At 51.9% G+C, this 21,922-nt stretch overlaps 4 protein-coding genes across 5 annotated transcripts; 1 reads left to right on the forward strand and 3 right to left on the reverse strand.

Moving 5' to 3' along the window:
- Positions 1 to 1,040: 1,040 nt before the first annotated feature.
- DNAJB13 (DnaJ heat shock protein family (Hsp40) member B13) lies at positions 1,041 to 4,915 on the reverse strand (the record flags this gene model as incomplete). The annotated part of the gene is made up of 8 exons (XM_083855284.1): positions 4,843 to 4,915; positions 4,153 to 4,256; positions 3,768 to 3,929; positions 3,219 to 3,376; positions 2,536 to 2,649; positions 1,724 to 1,837; positions 1,561 to 1,637; positions 1,041 to 1,194 (listed from the first exon to the last, which is right to left on the reverse strand). The coding sequence occupies exons 1-8, from the start codon at positions 4,908 to 4,910 to the stop codon at positions 1,041 to 1,043; spliced, it is 951 nt and encodes a 316-aa protein (XP_083711410.1). The 5' UTR covers positions 4,911 to 4,915.
- Positions 4,916 to 5,086: 171 nt separating this feature from the next.
- Positions 5,087 to 14,950, reverse strand: PAAF1 (proteasomal ATPase associated factor 1). Of its 2 annotated transcripts, XM_083855511.1 has the most exons (12): positions 14,879 to 14,950; positions 14,761 to 14,801; positions 14,188 to 14,291; positions 13,747 to 13,836; positions 10,184 to 10,282; positions 9,361 to 9,511; positions 8,123 to 8,317; positions 7,695 to 7,786; positions 7,301 to 7,416; positions 6,637 to 6,719; positions 6,312 to 6,394; positions 5,087 to 5,490 (listed from the first exon to the last, which is right to left on the reverse strand). In XM_083855511.1, the coding sequence occupies exons 1-12, from the start codon at positions 14,923 to 14,925 to the stop codon at positions 5,413 to 5,415; spliced, it is 1,179 nt and encodes a 392-aa protein (XP_083711637.1). In that variant the 5' UTR covers positions 14,926 to 14,950; the 3' UTR covers positions 5,087 to 5,412. The 2 variants fall into 2 exon arrangements, with proteins under 2 accessions (XP_083711637.1, XP_083711638.1); XM_083855512.1 differs by lacking the exons at positions 13,747 to 13,836; positions 14,188 to 14,291; positions 14,761 to 14,801; positions 14,879 to 14,950 and adding an exon at positions 11,458 to 11,658.
- A 101-nt stretch (positions 14,951 to 15,051) lies between these two features.
- Positions 15,052 to 15,672, forward strand: COA4 (cytochrome c oxidase assembly factor 4 homolog). The gene is made up of 2 exons (XM_083855481.1): positions 15,052 to 15,087; positions 15,299 to 15,672. The coding sequence occupies exon 2, from the start codon at positions 15,305 to 15,307 to the stop codon at positions 15,551 to 15,553; it is 249 nt and encodes an 82-aa protein (XP_083711607.1). The 5' UTR covers positions 15,052 to 15,087; positions 15,299 to 15,304; the 3' UTR covers positions 15,554 to 15,672.
- A 768-nt stretch (positions 15,673 to 16,440) lies between these two features.
- Positions 16,441 to 21,406, reverse strand: MRPL48 (mitochondrial ribosomal protein L48). The gene is made up of 9 exons (XM_083855480.1): positions 21,085 to 21,406; positions 20,302 to 20,354; positions 19,998 to 20,035; positions 19,614 to 19,699; positions 18,832 to 19,004; positions 17,608 to 17,710; positions 16,979 to 17,068; positions 16,814 to 16,889; positions 16,441 to 16,548 (listed from the first exon to the last, which is right to left on the reverse strand). The coding sequence occupies exons 1-8, from the start codon at positions 21,103 to 21,105 to the stop codon at positions 16,815 to 16,817; spliced, it is 639 nt and encodes a 212-aa protein (XP_083711606.1). The 5' UTR covers positions 21,106 to 21,406; the 3' UTR covers positions 16,441 to 16,548; position 16,814.
- Between the last annotated feature and the right edge of the window lie 516 nt (positions 21,407 to 21,922).

Genomic DNA, 21,922 nt, shown 5'->3' on the forward strand with positions numbered 1-21,922 from the left:
CTCTGGGCTCGGCCCAGGGACACGGGGCTCCTCCGGCCTCCCCACTGGGACTGACTCCCAGGAAAGGACATTTCTGACAGCCCAGGCATACCTGTGGCTGCTGGAACAGCGTGGAGGTGAAGAGGAGAATGCCAAAGTTCCTTTGGGATGATGGAGCTGTGATGTTCAGGGATTGAAGATCTCAGCCGGGAACAGGACAATGGCAGGTTTATATCCCCTGGAACTGGCTGTTTACAACCCTCATCCCCACAGCTCCACTGTGGGAAACTTGAGGGAATTCCCTAGAATTCAGCTGATTTCACCCACCCTGAGGTGAGGCTCCAGTTGATACTCTAAAGCAGAAGGAGGTGGCTGGACACGCTCCTGGCTCGTGGTGAGGCAGCCCCTGTGCCCAGGTGTCTTTATCCCTCATCCAGGATGGCCTCACTGGTCTCTCCAAAGGGAGAGATGAGTGGGGGATGCCCCACTGAGCACCCACAACCTCACTGTGCTGACTAAACCCCAAATATCCCAACCCACGTTGGCTTTGGGATGGGGGTACCCCCAGCATATTCCCTCAGCACTGCCTTTCCTGGCACAGCTTCCCATTATTCCTCACTGGCACTTGCAATAAACCACTCCTATGGGGTCCCATGGCAGCAGGGTCAGGGTTCCCTCCCCTTTTCAGGGCATTCTCCCAGCCCTGGAGTGCCATTGGAAAAGGCAAGACAAGTGTTATCTGCCTCTCCCTGTGCTGTGAGGGCTCAGCTCCAGCAGGGACAGAATGTGAGATTAGGAAAATAAAGCCCTGAGGCCGGTGGGTGCCTCCCTCCATCCCCCCAAATCCTCCCTGGGGGCTGCAGAGCTGCTGCTGCAGGGTGGGGGTGGAGAGCAGAGAGCACAAAGCCAGACCCGGGCCAGGCCTCAGGGATGATGTTTTAGGGTGACCCTGTGCCTCAGGGCTCCCAGCATTTGGAAGAACTTCTGCCCAGTCCCAGTGCTGGCTCCAAAGCTTTATTGGGGGGGGGACAAGGGAGGGGGGAGAGGGGGAAGGTCTGTCCCTAGGACTGGAGGATGCTTCTCAGGAGTGTTTTCACCTGAGGGCTGAGCCTCTTGGGGAAGAGGATGTCAAAGTAGATGTAGAGGTCCCCCTTGCGCTGGGGGTCCTGGGCCAGTGGCATTCCCTCCCCTGGCACCATTTTGTAGTACTTGGGGCTGCCAAGCAAAGGAGGGGGCTGAGAGGAGCTGTGGGATGATCCCAACGTGGGAGCCACCATCCCCAGCCCCACCTGCAGAGCCCCATGTGGGTTTCTCAGGTTATTTGCCCCTCCAGCTTCAACCAGGGCCTGTCCTGCTCTCCCAGGCTCCAGCATCCACCCTCGTCCACCCACACCCAGCCCTCTCCTTGCCTCTGCTCCCAGCAACATGGCCCCAGAGCAGAAGACCCACCCCCTGTGGACATCCTCCTCCTCCTCCTGCAGCCCCAAACCTGCTGGAAAAGGCTTTGGAACACCCCAGTGCCTGGGAGGTTCCTCCCAAGTGCCCACTCACCTCTGAGCCCTGTTTCCCCCTGGCACTTACTCCACAATGTCGTTGATAGGGATGTTCAGCAGCCTCCCATCCAGTGTCCACACATCCAGGGTGCATCCAGTCAGGGCCTGCCGGGCATGGAGCGGCACCAGGAGCTGCTGCTGCAGCCCCAGAGCCCAAAGGTGCAGCTCTGTCCCCTCACTGAGCCCTTTACCTTTGCCAGGGGGATGGTGGCAACATAAAGGAGGTTGTTGTCCAGTCTTTTGAACCTTGGGTGAATCTTCTCTTGGACAACAAAGGTGATGTCAGCTGGAATGATGTTCGGGCCCTAATGCAGGGGAAAAGGAATTACAGAATCATGGAATGCCAGGATGGTTTGGGCTGGAAGGGATGGGAAAATTCACTCAGTTCCACCCCCTCCCATGGGCAGGGACACCTTCCACTAGACCAGGTTGCCCCAAGTCACATCCAACCTGTCCTTGGAAACCTGAAAATTATTTTATACAGGGAGACCTGTCACAAATTCCTGCTCTTCTGTTGCTGTTTTCAGCTGGCCAGAGAGAAGGGAAGGGTATTTCCTTCCCTTGAGAGAAAAAGGAGTTTTTTATCCAAGACGCCTGCTCAGCCAAGGGCAAATCCAAACCCCTGTTTCTGCCAGGAAGAAAACCACCCCTTTCAATTATTTTTTGTTTAACCTATTCTAAGGAAAATCCAGGCAGGGATGGCTCCTCAGAGTGCTTCTGAGCACAGTGATGCTGAGTGTCTCTGTTGGTCACGCTGCCAAGTGCCCTCAGCAATGGGAAACCAGAACTTCTTCATGGAAGAACCTTTTCCATGGAGTGGGCACAGGACTGGAACAGCTGCCCAGGGGGGCCATGGAGTCTCCCTCTCAAATCCAAAACCCCCTCAGACATCCCAAACCCACCTGCTGCAGGTCCTGCTGCAGGTGGCCGTGCCTGGGCAGGGCTGTTGGATGATCTCCAGAAATCCCCTCCAAACCTGACTCTTGTGTGATTCTGAGCTTACCTGGTCTCCTTCCTTCTCAAAGGTGATCCTGGTGCCGCGTTTCCATCCTGGCTGCACGTCAATGGTCAGGATCTTATCCCTGATTGTGCTGGTCTGGCCATCCTCGTTCATCACCTGGGGGTGCACAGGGAGGAGAACACAGAGGGAGTGCTCTGCTCACCAGAGGAAAGCTTTAAATCCCTCCAGGAACAGGGACTCCACTACTGCCCTGGACAGCCTATTCCTGACCACCCTTTCAGTGCAGAAATTTTCCATAATACCCAACCTAAACCTCCCCTGGCACAGCTTGAGGCTGTTTCCTCATGTCCTAGAGCAGGAGAGACTCAGGGCTGGGTCCAGGAGACTGGGACAACAAGGAGGGGGGCAGAGGTCACCAAGGGCACACCAAGGAGACAGAGTGCAGGGTGAAAATGGAGTTATGGGAGCCCAGAACTCACTAAGCTCCTTCTCCACCCATCTCTGAGACCAGCCCTCACTTCCTATCACCTCCCACATGGCCTCCCATGCTGAATTCCCCTTGCCAAGCTGAGGGGGGAGAACACTGGTTTAGGTCCTTCTGGGTTTGGTGCTGATCCCTCCCTGTGACAAGCTCCTGGGACAGGGCTGTTCCCAAATCCCCAGTGTCCCACACCGAGGGCAGAGCTCACCCCAAAATCCACCCCCTGCACTCCCAGAGCCCCTACCCTGCGGGAGATCTTGATCTTCTTGGTGCAGCCATGGAACAGGTCCTCGAGGGACACGTAGAGGTCCCGCACGATGGGGGGATCCTGCCGCAGGGCCCCCCGGCCTCGGGGCCCCCCAAAGGGCAGCAGCACCTCGGAGCCATCCTCGGCAAAGAACTCTGTGGGAGGGGGCACAGGGACAGCCCCTCACTGGGGTCACAGCTGGGGGGTCCTGAGGGTCTTTCCCTCCCATCTTCTCCCACCTAGAACCACCCAAAGTGTTTTGTTTCCAGGAGCAGCCTCGCTCCCCTAATCCCTGTTTTCAATGGGAATCCCAGAAAGGGTCACAGGAGCAGCTGGGGAAAGCTGACAGCATGGACATGCATCCCCAGGCCTCTCCCCCAGCCAGGACTAGGGGAAGTCAGGATCTCTCCTCCAAGCACCAGAGGGATCTGAGAGCAGCTGGGCAGGAAAGCATTCCTGGAAAGCTTCATGTTCTGAGCTGGCAGCTGCCATGGAATCACGGAAGCCACAGACAGACCCCAGCCACCTCCAAGTCTCCCAACCTACCTGCAAAGGGGTTGTCTCCTCCAAAGAACTCCCTGAAAACTTTCTCAGGGTTGTTGTGGAACACGTATCCGACGCTCCAAGGGTTGTCGCTCGCTAACTCCAAGGGGATCCCACCTTTGAGCCCCTCTTCACCAAATTTGTCATAGATGCCTTTCTTCATAGCTTAAGGAACAAAGAAGTTGAAAATTGAGGAGGGAGCCCCAGCCTGAGATCCAGGTTTTGTTTGGGTGGAGGCTGGAGAAGAGGGTTCCCAGGAACAAGGGGGATAGACATGGGAGTGTGGGCCAGTTCCCAGCTGGGCTGTGGGTCACGGGGCTGGTCCTGCCAGGAATTCACACCCCCTTCCTGCCCCTGCAATCAGTGGAAGGGGATGCTCCCCACTTACGGTCGCTGAGCACATCGTAGGCCTCCGCCAGCTGATGGAACCTCTTCGGCCCCCAGGGCTCCTGGCATTTTAGTGGGTGGTACTTCAGGGCCAACCTCCGGTAACTGCAGATCACAGGGTGCTTTGGGTTCGGCAGGACTTGAGAGCCCATCTCGTTCCGTGGATGCCTTCCACTATCCCAGGCTTGGAGCAACTTCCAGGGATCCAGGGACAGCCACAGCTTCCCTGGGGAACCTGTGCCAGGACCTCACCAGCCCCACAGCCACGAATTCCTTGCCAATATCCCATCTAACGCTGCCTTCTGGCAGTGGGAAGCCATTCCCCTTGTCCTGTCCCTCCACGACTTGTCCCCAGTCCCTCTCCAGCTCTCCTGGAGCCCCTTTAGGCCCTGGCAGGGGCTCTGAGCTCTCCCTGGAGCCTTCTCCTCTCCAGGTGAGCATCCCCAGCTCTCCCAGCCTGGCTCCAGACAGAGGGGCTCCAGCCCTCAGAGTATCTCTGTGGCCCTTGCAGACCCACTGAAGGGGACAGGAGACACCTCATCCCCACATCCAGTCCCCAGACTCTTTTTTCCCCTCCCAGTCCCCGCTGTGGGGCGTGAGGGAAGGCCAAAGACGGCCACTCACGGGGCCGCCCTGCTCCCACCGCCACCCCCCGGCCCAGGGGGTCCCTCTGATTCCGGGGTTCCCTCACGCCTTCTTGATGTCGTCGGCGGTGGCCCCGCGGTCCAGCTCCAGCACAGCGTAGTAGTCCAGCCCCATGGCGTCCCGTTGCTATAGCAACAAGACTTCCGGTCCGCGCCGCGCGGGGCATCAAGGGAAATGTAGTTCTCCCGCTCACTTCCGCACTCTGCCGGGCCCGCTCAACCCTCACCTCTTTTCTCTTAAAAATCCCCATATTTTCCTGGAAACACATGTATTAACACAGGTTTTATCAAAGCAGCGGTTTATTTCACTCCATACTGTGACAGTCACTTTCACTGCACCCCCTCTCCCCCCTTTATTTACTTATTTCCCCCCACTACAAACAGCATTTTTTCACCACTGGAAATGCAGCCACAACATCATTGCAACACAAGAGCCTCTCTAAATTAAAAATTGATCCCAGTTGTGTTGTAGGAAAAAAATATGACCTGTTACAAAAACACTGTGTATGGAGCCTGGTCGTCACAACAGCCTCAAACTTGTACACACACATCCCAGGAAAATCAGCTTGGAAAATCCTTTCCAACACGCTTCTCCTTTACTTGGCCCCTTCAAATACTTAAAGGTCAGAAAGTTGGTATCTCCTCACTATCCCATCCCTGCAGCATGTGTAGATTTCCTTCTCCCAAGAAGCCACCTGAAGAAGGAGAAAAAAAGCAGTATTTACACAAAGTGTTTTCCGACTGATGCTTCCCAGTGAAATCCTCGGAGATGAGCTTTCCTTCTGGACTTTCACAAAGGGAAGAGGAGAGGAATGCTTCCTGGAACACCACTAGCTGGTTTTAGAAGACAGTTCCAGGTTTCACCAGAGTTTAGGGAGCAGATGTGTCCTCATACAAGAGTTCTTCTATCAGATCCAAAGGGAAAGTTAAGTGTGGAAAAGTGTTTCTCCTGCTTCGAGTGCAGGTCAAACCTCAATCCCCCCTGCATATTCATCTGAGGGGCTGTGTTGGGTGGGAAATGGAGAGCTGCACTGTGGAGCTAGGACAAGTTAAAAACAAGGGCCCATTTTTTCCAGGCTGAGAGTCCAGGCCACACTCCCTGTGGATCTGTGAAAGCACAATGGGATGTCTGGAACACACAGCAAGACCCCATTCCTGGCCCTAAACCCTCAGGGAACAAGATGGGTCAGGCAGCACCATTGCTTTTACCCTCAGGGTTCTCCCAGCACCCTTTTATCCACACATTTCATAGGAATACAGCTCTGGCAGAGCTCCTCCAATTCCACCATTCCAGTCAGCTCCTGCACAACAGAGATAAAGCCAGGGAATTCCACAGAGGATTGGTTCATGCAAAAATATTAAGATTATTGAGGTAGAAAAACCAAAGATAAGCTCAAAAGTCAACTGTGTGAAGGAACCTGCTGAGGTGAAAAATCTGAGGTAAAGGCATCTGCCTCCTGCCTGGCATCAGCTTTCCCTGCCCACTTTCCCCTCAGGGATACCCCACATTCCTCACCTTGTACACAGGGTCACAGTCGGCCTCGGTGAGATCCAGGACATAATCCAGGTCTTGCTGAACAATGAAGCAGGTGCCATCCCCTGCAAGGAAGGCACAGCAGCCAATCAGTGAAACAAGGCACAGTCTTAATTACAAACAGAAATTCCATGGCGAAAAGGCTCCTGTGGGTGAGACGTGCCTTGGAGACCCCGTTTTGGAGGGATATGAGGCATGTGGTGGGTGGAAGTCCCAAAGAGGCAAGAGGACAGTGCCCAAAGAGCAGCACCAGGCTCCTTGACTTGATTACAGGATTTCTATGGGCACAAAACAGCCCTGGAATTACCTTGGCTGGCAATAAATCCATCTTGGTATGGGAGCAGGGAAAGCACTGGTGCTCCTGATCTATGGATCACTTGGATTGGAGCACTAGGAGAAGGAAAAGAAACAAGGGATAAGGATTGTTGTTCAGAGAAGCTGTGGCTGCCCCTGGATCCCAGAAGTGTCCAAGGCCAGGCTTGGAGCAACCTGGGATAGTGGAAGGTGTCCCTGCCTGTGGGAAGGGCTGAAACTGGATGAGCTTTAAGGTCCCTTCCAACCTAAACCATTCCAAGATTCTTCCCCATGGACTGAGTTAGCAGGGAACAGCAGTAAAACCCCACAGCTCAGTTCCAGTCCTATGCTGGAATGAGGATCAGGGTAAATGTCAGGATCCTACAAAGACGCTCAAGTGAGGGAAAGAAATGGGCAATGTGGGAGGGGGGAATATTGATATTAAGAAGTTTTCTGCTGATTTTATCTACAGGTATATGCACAGAGATTATATAAATATAAAATTACATAAATGTTTATATAACAATACACACAGCACATCAACATAATACAAGAGGCTCAGGAGCTCCTGCAGCAATGGGATACAGCCCTTGGAAGTGGCACTGCCTGGCAGCACCCTCTGCCTGACTCTCTTTCCTAACCAAAACACTGGTTGTTTGCCCCAGGCACTAACTCACTTTGTGTTTCTCACATCCAGCTGGTAGATGTTCCCATCCTGAGTCCCTGCCAGAATGTAGGTGCTTGACAGGAACGTGCAGCAGTTGAAGGCGTCAGATCCAACAAAGAGGAACACCTGAGGATTTGGGAATAAACCAAGTGTCAGACATGTGGGACACCCACAAGAGGGAAGCAGCAATTTATTTAGAAGACAGTACAGCTGCGACTGTTCAATTTTAAATACTGTCTTCTCTGTTCCCAAGTTAAATCCTGAGCAATTTTTACTCCTCACAAAAAATCTGTCCAGGAGGAAGGAGAGAAAGCATCCCTTTATTGCACCAGGTTTTGCCCTCTCCTCCAGTTTAAGTTGGCTCAATTCCCCATCCCAGTGCTCTGACAGTCCCAGATCCTTACTGGCTGCCTGCTCTGCAGTCCCACTCCTTGAAGCTTCTTGTCCTCTCGAGCCAGCAGCAGGATTTTCCCTTCTGTCCCGACCTCACGTTCACCTGGCAAAAGGACAACAGGTAATTCCAGCAGCAGCTACACAACAAATCTTGGCAGGATCAGAACCCAATAGTTTGCATCAACCCAGCTGAATTGTGGCAAGATTCCTCCACATCCCAAGACACCAGGGAGGCCAGTAACCACACAGAGCTCAGTCTTCATCACTCAAACCACTTGATAGGGCTGAATTTCACCCAGAACTGGAGTGCTCTGTTCCCTTCCCAAGGTGGTGCAAGGGCATGGGGCAGCATCCCAGACACTTGGGATTATTGGTGGCGACAAACCTAAGCAGTGAGGGGCAGGGAAAGGAAGGGGGATTTTAAAGGAAGGCCCCTTACTGGGAGGTTTCTCAGGTGTGCCCAGGTTGATGGAGTCGTGGGCAGTGCCCACAGCGATGCCGTTGATGGGAGAGCCGCAGTCAGCGATGATGCCCAGGCAGGCGGACTTCCCGCAGTCCCAGAGACGGGCACTGCCATCCCTGGAGCAGGACACGACATTTCTCCCCCGATCCACAATGGCAGTGTCCAAAATACCTGCATGAAACCAAACATTGTGTTCATACAGACACAAAAAGCACCTGATTTCCCAAGCTGCACTCGACTACTGGCTTCAGGCCACTGTCCCCAGTGACAGCCGTCACACACAGACCAGTTGTGCTCCTAGAAAAAGGTGCCTGTGGATGGCAGCAGCTCCCAGAAAATCTCACAGAGAAGAACCACCATCTGACACAAAGGGAAGATATTATCAATCAAATGATCAGCAACACCTCACCTCAGGCTGAGCTGCTGCTGCACAAAATTAATCTCCAATTTGGGCAGAAAAGAGCCTGGCACTTTTAAACGTCCCCATGTCCACTCCTGGATAGTCCCAAAAGCAGCATCCCTGTTATCCAGCTACAGCAACATCCAAAGAACACTGTCTGCTGGCATTAAGATCTCTCAACTACTTTATTTTACTGTGGGCTGTCAAATTTAGATCTGAGAAATGACAGTGGTTTTCTTAGCAGAGAACAGTCAGGCGGTCAGAAGATTTAGTTGGCACTTTCCCAACAGAAGCTCAAAGGACAGGATAAGCCAAGCAAACAGACTGCAGCAGTTTGGGCTGGAGGAATAAGCAGTGACTGAAGTCACCTCCAGAGTGACTGGCAGCATCACTCTGAGCAAAGTTCTGCCACACCACCTGGTTTGGTTAGGGGACATCAAAAAGCAAAAGCATTTTCAATGCACACAAATAGATTACAGAATGGCTTGAGTGGGAAGGGAGCTTGAAGATCAAGTTCCAACCCCCAAATCATGAAAGAACGGGTTCAGCACAAGGCGAGTTTTTGAGTTAATCAAGTCTAGGGAAGCCATGGGGGTTTATTAATCCCTCAATGGAGCCCAGCACTTCATGGGACAGGGAAAACCAGAGCCTGGACACAGCTCAGGGAAGAGAATATTTGGGGTAGCATTTGGGGCATCTGATGCCACATTCCAGACATCAAACACAGAGTGCAGCAGGCTGGCGACTGGGCATCAGCCCTGGAGTGCAAGAAAGGTACACACACAGCAAATGAAGCATTTTAAGGGCTCTGTACCTCCTTTGTGACCTTTAAATGTTACTACACAGCTGGCATCTTCTGCTGACCAGATCTTTAGCTGGGCATCCATTCCCCCACTCAGAACCACGAGGCCCGATGGGAAAAACCTGCAACAATTCACATCATACACATGGCCTTCCAAAAGTCTCTGGAAAAACAAAGAACTACATGCTAGTTCCATTGTCATCATCCTCGTGCCAAGCAGTTGTTGAGTTATGACACTGGAAAACTTGGCATTCTCACATGGGCAAAGGATTAAATTCAAATCCTCTGGGTCTGCATTGCTGGAATGGACTGGTCTGAATTTGGGGCAGCCAAAGAGGTGACTTTGGGCCTCCTTCTACCATTTGTGGAGCTAATTATATGGCAAAAGATACTACTTTTGCTTCTAATTACCAGTTAAATGTCTTTATCCTCTGCCAAACAAGGAGCTGACAGGTCAAGCTCCACCAGATGGAGCTTTCCCCCTTTACTGGGAAAGCCAAAAGCCAGGATGTAGCTAATCCAGCACCAAAATCTTTTTTCCTCCTCTCTTCTCTCTTTCATAGGAAATTCAGTGCTTTTTATCATGCAGGATAGGGGCTGTCAGTGACTTGGTGACCTGTTATTCCTGAGTACTTCTTTGAGCAACATTCCCCTTGGGAGAAGCCACTTTTTCCAACAGATCTGACTTGAAGCTGCCAAGATGTCAATTTAAATTAGCTTTTCATTAAAAAGCCAGATTATTCATAGGGTGTGGACCAGCCTGACCAAAGTCATGGCCTTCAGGGCTTCAGGAATGTCACAGTCAAGAAAAAACATCCAAGCCAGATGCTCTTACTCTTATTTCTCCATTTGCAGCCTGCCATATTTTCATGGTCCCATCCGTGCTGGTAGACACACCGAGTCCTCCACCACTGGAAATATCAAGGCAGGTAATCTGCAGGAAGGCAAAAGCGCCAAGAATTAGCTTTATATAATTCTGTATAAGAATATTTCTGCACAAGAGCCTAATTCAGTACATTCTCTGCCTGTGGCTCTGCAAGGCAAGGAGAAAAAGGAATGCTGAGGCAGAAGCCTGCACAAGCAGCAGCTGTATTCCAGATTTATCCCAGGTGGAAGAGAAATATGGACTTTTCTAACAGGTCCTGTAAAGAGATGAGAAGTAAGAAAACAGTTCACAGTCACTAGTCTGACTCACAAGCCAACAAGACACATTTTGACATAGTTATGAAGCCTAAATTTGCTGAAACACTGAACCCAGACTAGTTTTTTATACAAACTTGGGGTGCCTCAGAAGAAGGACATTGAGAGGCTAGAGTGTGTCCAGGGAAGAGAACTGATCTGGGGAAGGGGCTGGAGCACCAGTACAGGCTGAGGGAGCTGGGAAAGGGGCTCAGCCTTGTGATAAATGGGTATGATTTGTGCTGATGAAATTGAAACAGTAATCAATAGTTTAAGATAGTAAAATAATAGTTAAAATGTAACTTTGAGGAGAGGGATGGGGAAGGTCCCCCCCTCCTCTCCAGATGTTTAACTGAAAAGCAGGAAGACAGGAAAGAACCGAGATAAGAAAGCTACACTTGTCTGGAGAAGGGAAAGTTCTGGGAGAAATCCAAAAAATGTTAATTAAAATAAATATATTGTTTCAATGTACCATGAAATTATTTGGATACGCAAATATAGTAATGATCATATAACATCAGCTTAATATGCATATGTAACTCAGGGGGTCATCAAGCAGGCAGTGAGGAAGACTCTTTGAGCCTTCTTCAAACGACCCCCGAGGTGAGGAGACCCCCAGAAAGGGGCTGGTGGAGCATGTGCAGTAGAGATGGGGATGGGTGGAGATAAGGCCAGTGATGTAAATCAAAAATAGGTGGAAAGGGGTGTTAACATAGATTCACACAGATTATAAAAGAATCCAAACGAGCTATTTTTGGCTTTGTACAGGGGACAGGAGATCAAGGTCCTGCTCTGTACCCCGTGGTGTCTTGTGATAACGATGTTGCTTGGTGTGCCCTTAGTGGACTGGTGCCTTTACAGGTTTATAACGCTCTATTTGGTCCTGATAAAGCACTTTCAGAGTTTAGAGAGATCGTTCAAGATTCTTACGTGCGTGGATTATGTGGTATCAACTTGTGACATGGTATACTACCTCCAGGAGACCGTTAGTAATCATTCCCAGTCTGTGGGGGGAACAGAGGATGAATATTTTCACAACCCTTTCACCTCTGACTTCTTCAAGCCTCTTATAAGCAGCTTTTGAGGATTCTAGACTCCCTATGAACACTGATAAAAGCAGATTGTTGCTGTGTCTGCTTTGTCTCCTCACTCTGGTCTACATCATCTTTAGAGTTACAAAAGGGTTTATTGGGAAGGTCTTTCAGAGATGGGATAAGGATGAGTGGCATGGAAGGTGGGAGAAAATTGGCCAGGTTTTGAAGGAGTATTCAGCTCCAGTGGTTTGGAAGTTCACCTCTCAACAAATACAGGACCCTGTTAAAGTGGCACAATATTTGAAAGAGAAAAGCTGGGGTGGTTCCAGGAAGGAGCAACTTACTGCACTGTGCTGGGGCCCTGGCTACACTTTATCAGACACTGCTGGATACCAGCCAGCCCCTCAGGAGGAGAAGGAGGAGGAGGAAAACAGACCAACAGCCACCATGGCTACTCAAACTGCAGCTGCACCAGAGGAACACCCCATGCTGGGAGCAGTCGCTCCTGAACAGAACACATCCAAGACCAAATTAGTTTCCTTAGTGAGAGATGAAGAGGAAGCAGAGTTCTCAGAAGAGGAGGAAGAGGCAGAGCCAGAGATAATCAGCAAATCCCAACGTAAGCTGCAAGAAATCCAACGACATTTTCTGTATGGGTGCTGGTGTGCAGGGGCCGATGGGAATACACTCCTAGACAGTTCTGAAGCCAAGCAGCTGGGATCCCTGTCCTGGGACGTGGTCATTGATAGGGGGATTGGGAGAAAGACAGGAATTCACAGCCTCTGGATGCGACTCATGTCAGGCACGAGGGAAGCGCACACCGTGGATGAGCTGCTGGTGTAGCGGGACAGGTGGAACACCAAACTGGAAGGCGATCAGTACCTGACAGAATTGACTATGGCAGACATCCTCTTTGGGAACACACAGAGGGATCAGTACTATGGGCATTCCCACAGAGCCCACTGCACCTGGCACGTCTGGCAGGAGCTCACAAGGAGCACACCACGGCTCTATGCCAAGGAACTGTCATCAGTCCCATGGAAGAGGGACCTAGAGGAGCTACAGGCCTGTGTCTGGGACTGTACACCGACATCCACTTCCCTGCCACAGCACAGCCTCTCTTATGTGGAAATACAGCCCAAGGAATACGTGGCGTCCAGTGATAATCCTTGCACAATATGCCATGAGGAGCTAGGCAGAAACTCGTGTGAACTGGGGTGTGGGCATGAATTCCACAGAGAGTGCATCAGGAGGTGGCTCCAGGAGCATTCCGGCACCTGCCCCATCTGCTGTGACTACTCTGTCTTACCTGCACGTCTCCCTGAGCGTCCTGCATGGAACAACTCAAAACATTACAAAGCCAAGCCTTGGAAAAGATCAGTGTTTAGAAGAGTTCCCAGAGAAAAGTGTTGAGGAGACCAAGGTCTTAAAGAATGGACTGGATTGATTTCATAACACTCAGAAGTACAAGTGAAAAAATGGCAGCAGGAGAAAAAAAAAATCAGAATTATTAGAAAGTCACAAAGAACACAGCTAAAAAGCCCCTGGATACCAATGAGAGGGACTGGAAGTCCACTGATGACAAGAAAAAGCAGTATAATGGATAAATACATATCTTGAGGCATTTAAGAGGGAGAGCCTTTGACTAAGGGAATGATTCCTGTGCTTTTGTATGTATAGACATAGTTGGGTGGTGTGGGATCTGGGCACGAGTAGGTGGGATAGAGTGATGGATGGGGAATGTCCTGGCTCTGGCCAGGACAGGGTTAATTTTTAGAGAAACAGGGAGGGGCAAGGGATATTTGGGATATTCAGGTTTTGGGTTCCTTGTGGTGAGCAATCTCTTTGCTGTCTTATACATTTTGCTACTTAATATTGTTGTTACTATTTTTTATTTGATTGCTGTTCTCAGTAAATTGTTCTTATCTCAACCCCTGATCTTTTTTTTTGTGCCTCCAATCCCCCTTTGCATCCCACCGCAGGGGGAGGGGGGAAGGAGGGAGCGGTCCAGAGTGTTTCAGTGGGAACACCATTCCTAAACCACAAGATCACAGTTCCATCTCCATTGCAACCCCTCACACACAAATCCACACTCCAGGCCACCCCTCACTGTGAGGACACTGCAGACAGGGATGTGAGGATTGCCAGTGACACCCAGAGATTCCCACCTCACAAGGCTACTCACACTTTTCTGATGAATCCTAGAAAAACTTGTGTATGGAGCCAGGAACTTCGTGGACACATTTTCGTGAGGACAAGAAATGAGGATGCTTTTCTAGGGGAGGAAACAAGGAAAAAAGGAATTAGAAGTGCTGCTAGTCCCGGAACAGAAGTTGCTGAGGTAGAACTGTGGCCTGGATCCAGCTGTGGGATCCCAGAGCCTAAAAAGTGATGGGAGGGTCAGTGTGGGGCTCATTCCAGGATGCAGGTGGGAAGGGATGGCTGCTCCAGCCTGGCCAGCCACACCCTGTGGGATGGTAGGGACCAGCTCCAGGGCTCTGCACAGCAGGAGGCTCAGGATAGCGGGACAGGACTGTGCAGGGACCCGGTGACACCTTGGGCTGTCAGAGCAGCCCCCCTTTGTGCAGGGGGATGGTCACCAACCCCTCTCCCCCAGCCCCGGCACCTTGGTGACTTCCCCGACCACGAATCCCTCGGAGGCCACGATGTCTGGGACGCCGTCGGAGCTGAGCCCGCGCCGGGTGACGCTGCCATAGAGGGTGGGCTTCCCTGGGGAACAGCAGCCGTCACTGCAGCACCCTCACCCCCAGAGCCCCAACACCCACCGGGACCCCAAACGTCCCCGCCCCCTCCCAACTAAGGGGGACCCCAACCACCTTCACCCACAAGGAACTCAAACACCCCTGTCCCCTCCTAACCCCCACAGGGCCCCCAGATGACCCCATCCATCTCCTTTAAAACCAAAGGGATGGCCAAACCATCCCAATCCCTTTTAAACCAAGGGACACCCAAACACCGGCACTCCGGTTTGAACCACCGGGCACCGCAGCAGTCCCGTTCCCTGCTAACGCACGGGACACCCTCCCCGCCAGCCCCTATCCCACAGCTTCCCTCAGCCACCCTTACCCGTTCCTGCTCCACAGGCTCCTCAAACACCCGCCACCCCCAGAACCGTCTCCATCCTCCCCGATCCCCTCTCATCCCCACAGCTCCCTCGAGGCCTCTTCAGGACACTCACCGGGGCTGCGGCAGCTCAGCCAGGCCTCACCCTCGTCTCTGCTGCAGAGAGAAGAAGCAGCCGTGAGCGGAGCAGGGACCGGGGCAAGGACAGAGACAAAGAAAGGAAGCGTTCCCACCTCAACGCCCGGCTCCAGTCGCTCTGGATCCGCAGCGCTGCCGCCATCTTTGCCGAGGTAACTGCACACACTTCCGCCTCCTTACTTCCCGTCGGCCCCGGCGGGAGCGGAAGAGAAGAAACCCACCAATCAACGAGCGCCGCCGCGGCCGTGCCACGTCCCGGAAGTGCCGTGCCAAACTCCCGCCTTAAAGGGGCCGCGCTGCGCTGGTACGGGGGCTGCCTGTTGGGGCGGGGGGCACCCATGGGTGGGGTGGGGATCGTGGAGGGCGCTGGACATCCCTGGGGAATGGGGACTCTTGGGAGGTGAAGGGAGGGGGCTGAGGAGCGTGCTGGGCACCCACGGCTGGGGCGAGGTGCACGGGGAGGGTGCAGAGGGCTCCGGGTGCCCCCGAGGCCACCGGCGCTCCCTCGTCCCCAGCTCGCCATGGCGAAGGCCGGGCACGCCTGGAGCCGCGCGGCGACGGAGCGGGGCGAGCCCGAGGAGGACGAGGATCCCCTGGATGCCCGGATCGCGCGGACCGGCTGCCTGGAGCAGCACCGGCAGCTGCAGGAGTGTATGGCGGAGCGGCAGGACTGGCGGCAGTGCCAGGAGGAGGTCCGAGCCTTCGGAGCCTGCATGGCCCGGCGGCAGCAGCGGCAGCACGGGCCCGGCCCGGCCCGGCCCACGGACTGACAACCCCGGGCAGCCCACAGCGACAGCCCTTCGCCCCCTTTTTGGTTTTATTTCTATCCAACTGCTTGGAAATACCGTGGAATTGTTGGGAAATTAAATCTGGAGTTTGTCATTCCTCAGCTTCATCTGTGCCAGCGGGAGAACTGCAAGTTGGGAGGGGTGGCTGGTCTGGAGGATACAGCATCGAGCTGTGCCACGGTAGGGTCAGGTTGGACATGAGGAATTTCTTCATGGCAAGGGGTTTTAAACATTGGAAGGGGCTGCTCAGGGAGGTTTTAAGTTCTAATCCCTGAAGGTGTCCAAGAAAAATGGACATGGCACTCAGTGCTCTAGGCTGGTGACAAAGTGGGGATTGGGCACAGCTTGGACTCAGTCATTCCAGAGGTCTTTTCCAACCAAAACGATTCTGTGGCTGTGGATTTCCAGCCCAAAATGTCCCAATCCAGGAGCACTTGCAGCACTCAGGCTGGGTCTTGGCTCCAGAAGAGCCTTGCTGTGGATTTTTACTCCCTGTCCTCTGTGCCATCCTAAGGCTTTTCTCAGCAGTGATAACGTCATGTCCCACAGGATGGGATTTATCTCCTGGGAAGCCACAGAAAAATAAGAAGTGGGAGAAAAAGGCATTCCCATCTGACCACCACTCGCTGACGAATAAGCCATGAGAAAGAAAATAAAATTGCTTTTTGCATGTCTTTTGCCAGAAGGAAGATTTCAGGCCATTTCCCAGGTATGTGAGTGCTGGGAATACTGAGGAGCTGGGCATGGAAACACAAGCAACACCTGGACAGCCCCAGCTTGGGGGAGAGTGTAAATTAATGAGTTATTTTCCCTCTTTTTCACAAGCTGGTCCTTGGAAAGAAGGAGAAAAAAAACTCCAAACAAACCAGTTTCTGGAACAGTTTCTCTTGGCATCCATCACATTTGGTTATAACAATTCCTGGCATTATTGCAGCACAGCATTATTCACACACAGAGATTTCTGCAGAAACTCCTACCTATCAAAAGCAAAATAGGCAGGAATTAAAAAAAAAAAAAACCAAAAAAACACCAAAAGCTGAAGGAAAGCCAACCCACATTCCATTGTGGCACCTTTGCTCCCAGTACAAACCAGTCAGATATAAAAACATTCTTTATTTTTACTGAGACAAGTTGATTACCAACAGTGGGAATTCCTTCTAATTCACTGAGTTATCAGTACAGAGCTCATGGAAGCACCCTCTGGAGGCCAGAACAGCCCATGGATAGCACATTGTTCCTCACCTCAGGACATCTCTGCCAGCAGCTCTTCCAGCTCTGGTCGAGACTTCAGTCGGCTCTTGAAATCGGCTTCTGTGTGCTGTGGAGGGAAAACCATCACCAATCAGGATCACACATCACACAGGATCCCTGCTTCCTGAGGGAAAGTATTGAGAAATGTAACCATACCTGTTTCACCAACAGATGGACCCCCTCAGGTTGGCTACTCTGGATGATTTCCAGTAGTATGGGAGCAAACGTTGAACTCAAACCACGGATCTGAAAGCAGAAATGACAGAGCTGCAGGAGAACAATCCCAGGATACTCTGGGTTGGGAAGACCTTAAAGATCATCTGGTTCCACCCCTGCCACAGGCAGGGACCCCTTGCACTATCTCAGGTTGCTCCAAGCCCTGTCCAGCCTGGCCTTGAACACCCCCAGGGATGGGGCAGCCACAGCTTCCCTGGGCACCCTGTGCCAGGGCCTGCCCACCTTCACAAGGAACATTTCCTTCCCAATATCCCATCCATCCATCCATCCCTGTGAGTTTCTCCAATTACCCATCCCCAAACATGACATTTCTACCCCTCCTATCAATTATTCTTGCGAAAATAGATAATAAATCTCCTGCCTGAAACACAGAGCCAGAAAATCCTCCTGGGCTTCTAGTTTAAGAGCAACACTCAGCAGAAAACGTAATTAGACTTTCTGCTTCCATTTATGCCCAAATGATGCCTTTCATCTGTTAAATGTCTGAGGAGTTTGGGGAGCCTGTGATGGGAAGTGCTGCAGCACTGTCAGCAAATCCCAGCTCCTACCTGGATAACTCTCTGGTGGGTGGTCAGGACTGCATCCAGCTGCATTTTGGATCCCTTCTCTTCCATGAACAGCACCTCGTTGGTTTTGGTGGGCATGGCATAGCTGCAGGAGCCAGAGGGCAGTGCTTAGGACAGGCAGGATATTGGCACTACTTTACAGGGATGACTCAACCTCCACAGCAGAGAATGGGGAAGGAGATTAACTTTTCATGGGAAATAAATTATGCAAGGATGTATCTTGCAAATCAGGCTCTGGCAGAGGCCGGGTGTTCTGCTAGAAGGAGATAAGGAGGAAGCTCTGGAGCAGTGCTGCCACCAAAAACCTGGATTAGCTCCAAACACCAGCCTGAGAAATTTTAACTTCTTCAGAGTTCAATAAAAGCAACAGTTCTGACTTAGCTCTGTCCCAAAAGACAAAATAAAACCTGCTCCTGCAATGCACCACTCAAAACACATTGTTGACACCTCAGATTTAATGGGAATGTGACTGGGAGTGGATCAGACTCTGCTCAATACTCAAGAGACCTCAGCCTCCTCATCCCCATTCCCACAGCTACATCCAAGCACCATCCTACTGCCCACCTTTCCCCTCAATTTCCAATCTGAAGGGCAAATCCTTCCTTTCTGTACACACTGAACCACGTCCAGCCTCAGAGGGTACAAGTGAAAACTACACACTTTAGAGAGTCACCACTGGTTTTATTCCCTGGTGGCAGCTCAGGGCTTTTCCCAGTGCCTGCAGCTCTCTGGGAGCACTTCAGGCACCAAGGTGCTGCCTGACACTGCTCAGGCATTAAAACCAGTGGAGTGGCTGTTGGAATACGCCTGTTTTGGAGAACTTGGAAGCTCACCCAGCACCTTCAGGGCTTTCCCAAGCTCATTCCAGCTTGGATAACCAGGGTGGTGTGCAGAGCCTGGATCACAGACCATGAAGGAAAACCAGTAGCAAACGTCAGCAATTCCCAGGCTCTGCACCCACAGGCTTAAAGCCTTTTCCTCAGAGGAAGGAGATGCAACACCTATTTTTTTCTTGTAATCTGCTCAAGTCAGTGCCTGAAAAACTCAAATTTCAGCCTTCCTGAGGTAAAAAAAGCATCCAAAATTGAACAGATACACAAAAGGAGAACACAGGGCAGGTGAGAGGTTTGGATTTACATCCAAATGGGAATCTCTCAGGGAGACTGGAGTGTGCCCTGATGTGCAGGGGGACAGATTTCCTCCTACCTCTCATTGACCCGGATTGAGAGACGGTTGCAGAGTCTGTGGACATACTGAGCAAAGTGCTCCACCAGGCACAGATCATAGGAAGTCATCTGGATGTTGACATCTCCATACTGGTACTCAGTGCCAGCATCGATCTCTTTCATCTGCACTTTTTCCTTTCTCTTCTTTGGAAGCTGTTTTCCAAAAGAAAATTACATGAAATCATCTGGTTTGAACAGTGTTGGGAATAAATGTTCAGCTCTTGGATGGTGTCGCACAGAAAACACACTCATAGTGTGGTTAATTTCTTCCAGAGGAAGAAAGAAAGGGGTAAAACCATTAGAAATAAACCTGCTGTTTATTTCAGTTCCTGCCTAAAATGTAGCTGACTTCTTGTTGTTTCCTCCTTCCACACAAATGGACGTCTTTCCAAGGAGTGTGAAAAGGTTACATGCAAGTAAGACCTGCTCACAATATTCTGGAATAGTTCAGTTGTTAAACTCAGCATCAGGAAGGGGTTCTTCCCTTCCAAAGCTACTGATTAACTTCCACAGGAATGTACTGGACAAAAAGAAGCATTTCTGCAGGTGGTGGGTGGGTACTTCATGGAATCATGGAGTAATTTGGATTGGAAGGAACCTTAAATCTCATCTCATTCCAATCCTCTGCCATGGGCAGGCACACCTTCCACTATTCCAGGTTTCTCTAAACCCCATCCAACCTGGCCTTCTGAGATGGGGCATCCATATGCCTCTCAGGAGTACCTTGGGAAAGCAAGCACAGAGGGAAGTCCTTCTGCCTACCTCCTTTGGGAGCAAGTATTTAAACTTCCCAATTCCATGTGTAGGTCGGGACCTGTAGGATCTGTGGCAACCCAGGAGTGCATCACCTGAAAATGAAAGCAGAGCAAATGTGTTTTCAGCTGCAAATAAACATCTACAGGTGCTTTGAGAGCCCCAAATTACAGTTACGTCACACCATGGCTGGTGCCACTTGCTTAGCCAAAAACAGGTCAAAAAAGAGAAAAATGTTAGAAAATACCATAAGGAAGTGGCAGAGCACTTGTTCTGGTTATTTAACCAGTCCAAAATAGGCTTTAAAAAATGAAACACAAATACTCCAATGTTTATTATTTATTGGAGGGAAGTGAATTTTTGCCTCAAAACCAGATTGACAACAGACCTTACCTGCAGCACACAGACGGTTTTCTCTGGCTGTTGCTGCTCTGTAGGAAGCAAAACAGTGATTTAAAAAAATCTGTAGGAAACAAGATAATCATTAAAAATCTCTGATTTTCCTCACTTATGGAAAAATCAATGTCCTCTTGCAAAGGCACAGCCTGATCCAATCAGCACAAAGACCCTCCTTTTCCCCATCCCACAGCCCTTTCAGCTCCCAGCTCAAAGTTTTACCCCACTATCAAAAGATTTTCAAGAAAGAAAACCAAAAGAAGGCAAGAAAGCAGGGTTTTGGTCACCTATGTTTTCTCACCTGCTGAGGGCAAACAGCTGCCTGAGCAACACTCCCTTCTCTGAGCACAGCACCTGCAGTGGTTAAAACACAACAGAGTGGCAGATCTGCTGGGAATTTTCACCAACACTTCCAGGTTACTACACCTCTAGGACAGGACCTGAGGGAACGGCTGGAGCTGTGTCAGGGGATGTTTAGGTGGGATATCAGGGAAAGGGTCTTTCTCCAGAGGGTGCTGGCACTGCCCAGGCTCCCCAGGGAATGGGCACAGCCCCGAGGCCGCCGCCAGAGCTCCAGGAGCGTTTGGACACCGCTCCCAGTGGTTGGATAGCCCATGAACAACCCTCGTGCTTGTCCCACCTCCACATGCATGGAGGGAAACAGCTCATCCCTCCGCAGAGAGCTCTGCTGTCGCCAAACCAGGGTGGTGGATAAATACCGATGTCCCAAATGTCCAAACACAGAGGGACGGGATCTGACAGGGCCCACGGAGACGAGGGTTGTAACAGAGTTGCGGTAACCCCTAGATGTGTGAGGATGGGGAGCAGGGGTGTGTAGGGATCTCAGCTCCTGGTCCAGGAGCACCAAGACAGATCAAGGGCACGATCTCAAAGTCAGGACCCCGCAGGATCACCCCCATTTCCTTCCGATACCAAACCAGGGTGGGATCAGAGCCTCCAGTAGCGGGGCTGGGGCTGCCTCAGCTGTCCCAAGGAGCAAGGCTACTCCTCCGTTCCCGTTCCTCCCCATCCTCTGTCTCCCCGTCCTTCCCCGTTCCCCCTCCCCAATGGCCATGCCCGGTACCTTCGGCACCGCCGCCATCATCCGGCGATGCGGTCCGTCGCTCAAAGCGTTCCCCCTCCGTGCCCCGGTACTCCGCCACTCAGCTCCCCCCGTCCCGCGGCTCCCTCCCCACGTTCCGCCCACCGATGCCTCCCAGGAATTCTAATTTTCAGACAGTTCCCCGGTCCTGCTACCGAGAACTCCCGTAGGGGACAACTTTTGGACAACCCGCCGTACTGGCGGGGCCCTGATGTCCCGAAGGAGGCACCGGGGAGGGCGCGGGGGTGCGAGCGTTAATGGCGGATACCGCGTTCCTACCGGCGCACACGCAGCGGGTAGCGCCGCCTCGCGGCAGCGGCTGCACAATGCACCCTGCCCTGCGCCAATCACCGCGCGCCCCGCCCGTCAGGGCCCGCCCCCCCGCTCGTCCTCGTGTGGTTGGTCTCCAGCCACGTCAATCACGGCGGCGGCCATGTTGAGTGTGGCACGGCCACGTGGCCATGAGGGCGGTGCCGGCCCCGTCCCAGGTGGTGCGGCGGCCACCGTGAGTGCGGCCTCGCGGCGGCCATTTACTTGAGCCTTCAGTATCGCTTAAACATATATATATATATATATATATATATATATATATATATATATATATATTTATTTACAGTCACGAAATCCCAAGCGTAGGAAGGCTGCGCTGGTGGGGACCTCCTCTCTGATTTCCCAGTGGGAGAGGAGGTGGGGAAGTGGTCTGCCTGGGAAGAGATGGGCCTGCGGTCCTGTGCCTGCTGGGCCTGACAGTCTGGAGTTGGCTAAGGAAAACCCATCTCTTGTCCAGCTGCCTCTTCCACACAAACCTTTAATTTCCCAC

This window comes from Zosterops lateralis (assembly GCF_965231275.1).
Source record: "Zosterops lateralis genome assembly, chromosome: 2".
NCBI lineage: Eukaryota > Metazoa > Chordata > Aves > Passeriformes > Zosteropidae > Zosterops > Zosterops lateralis.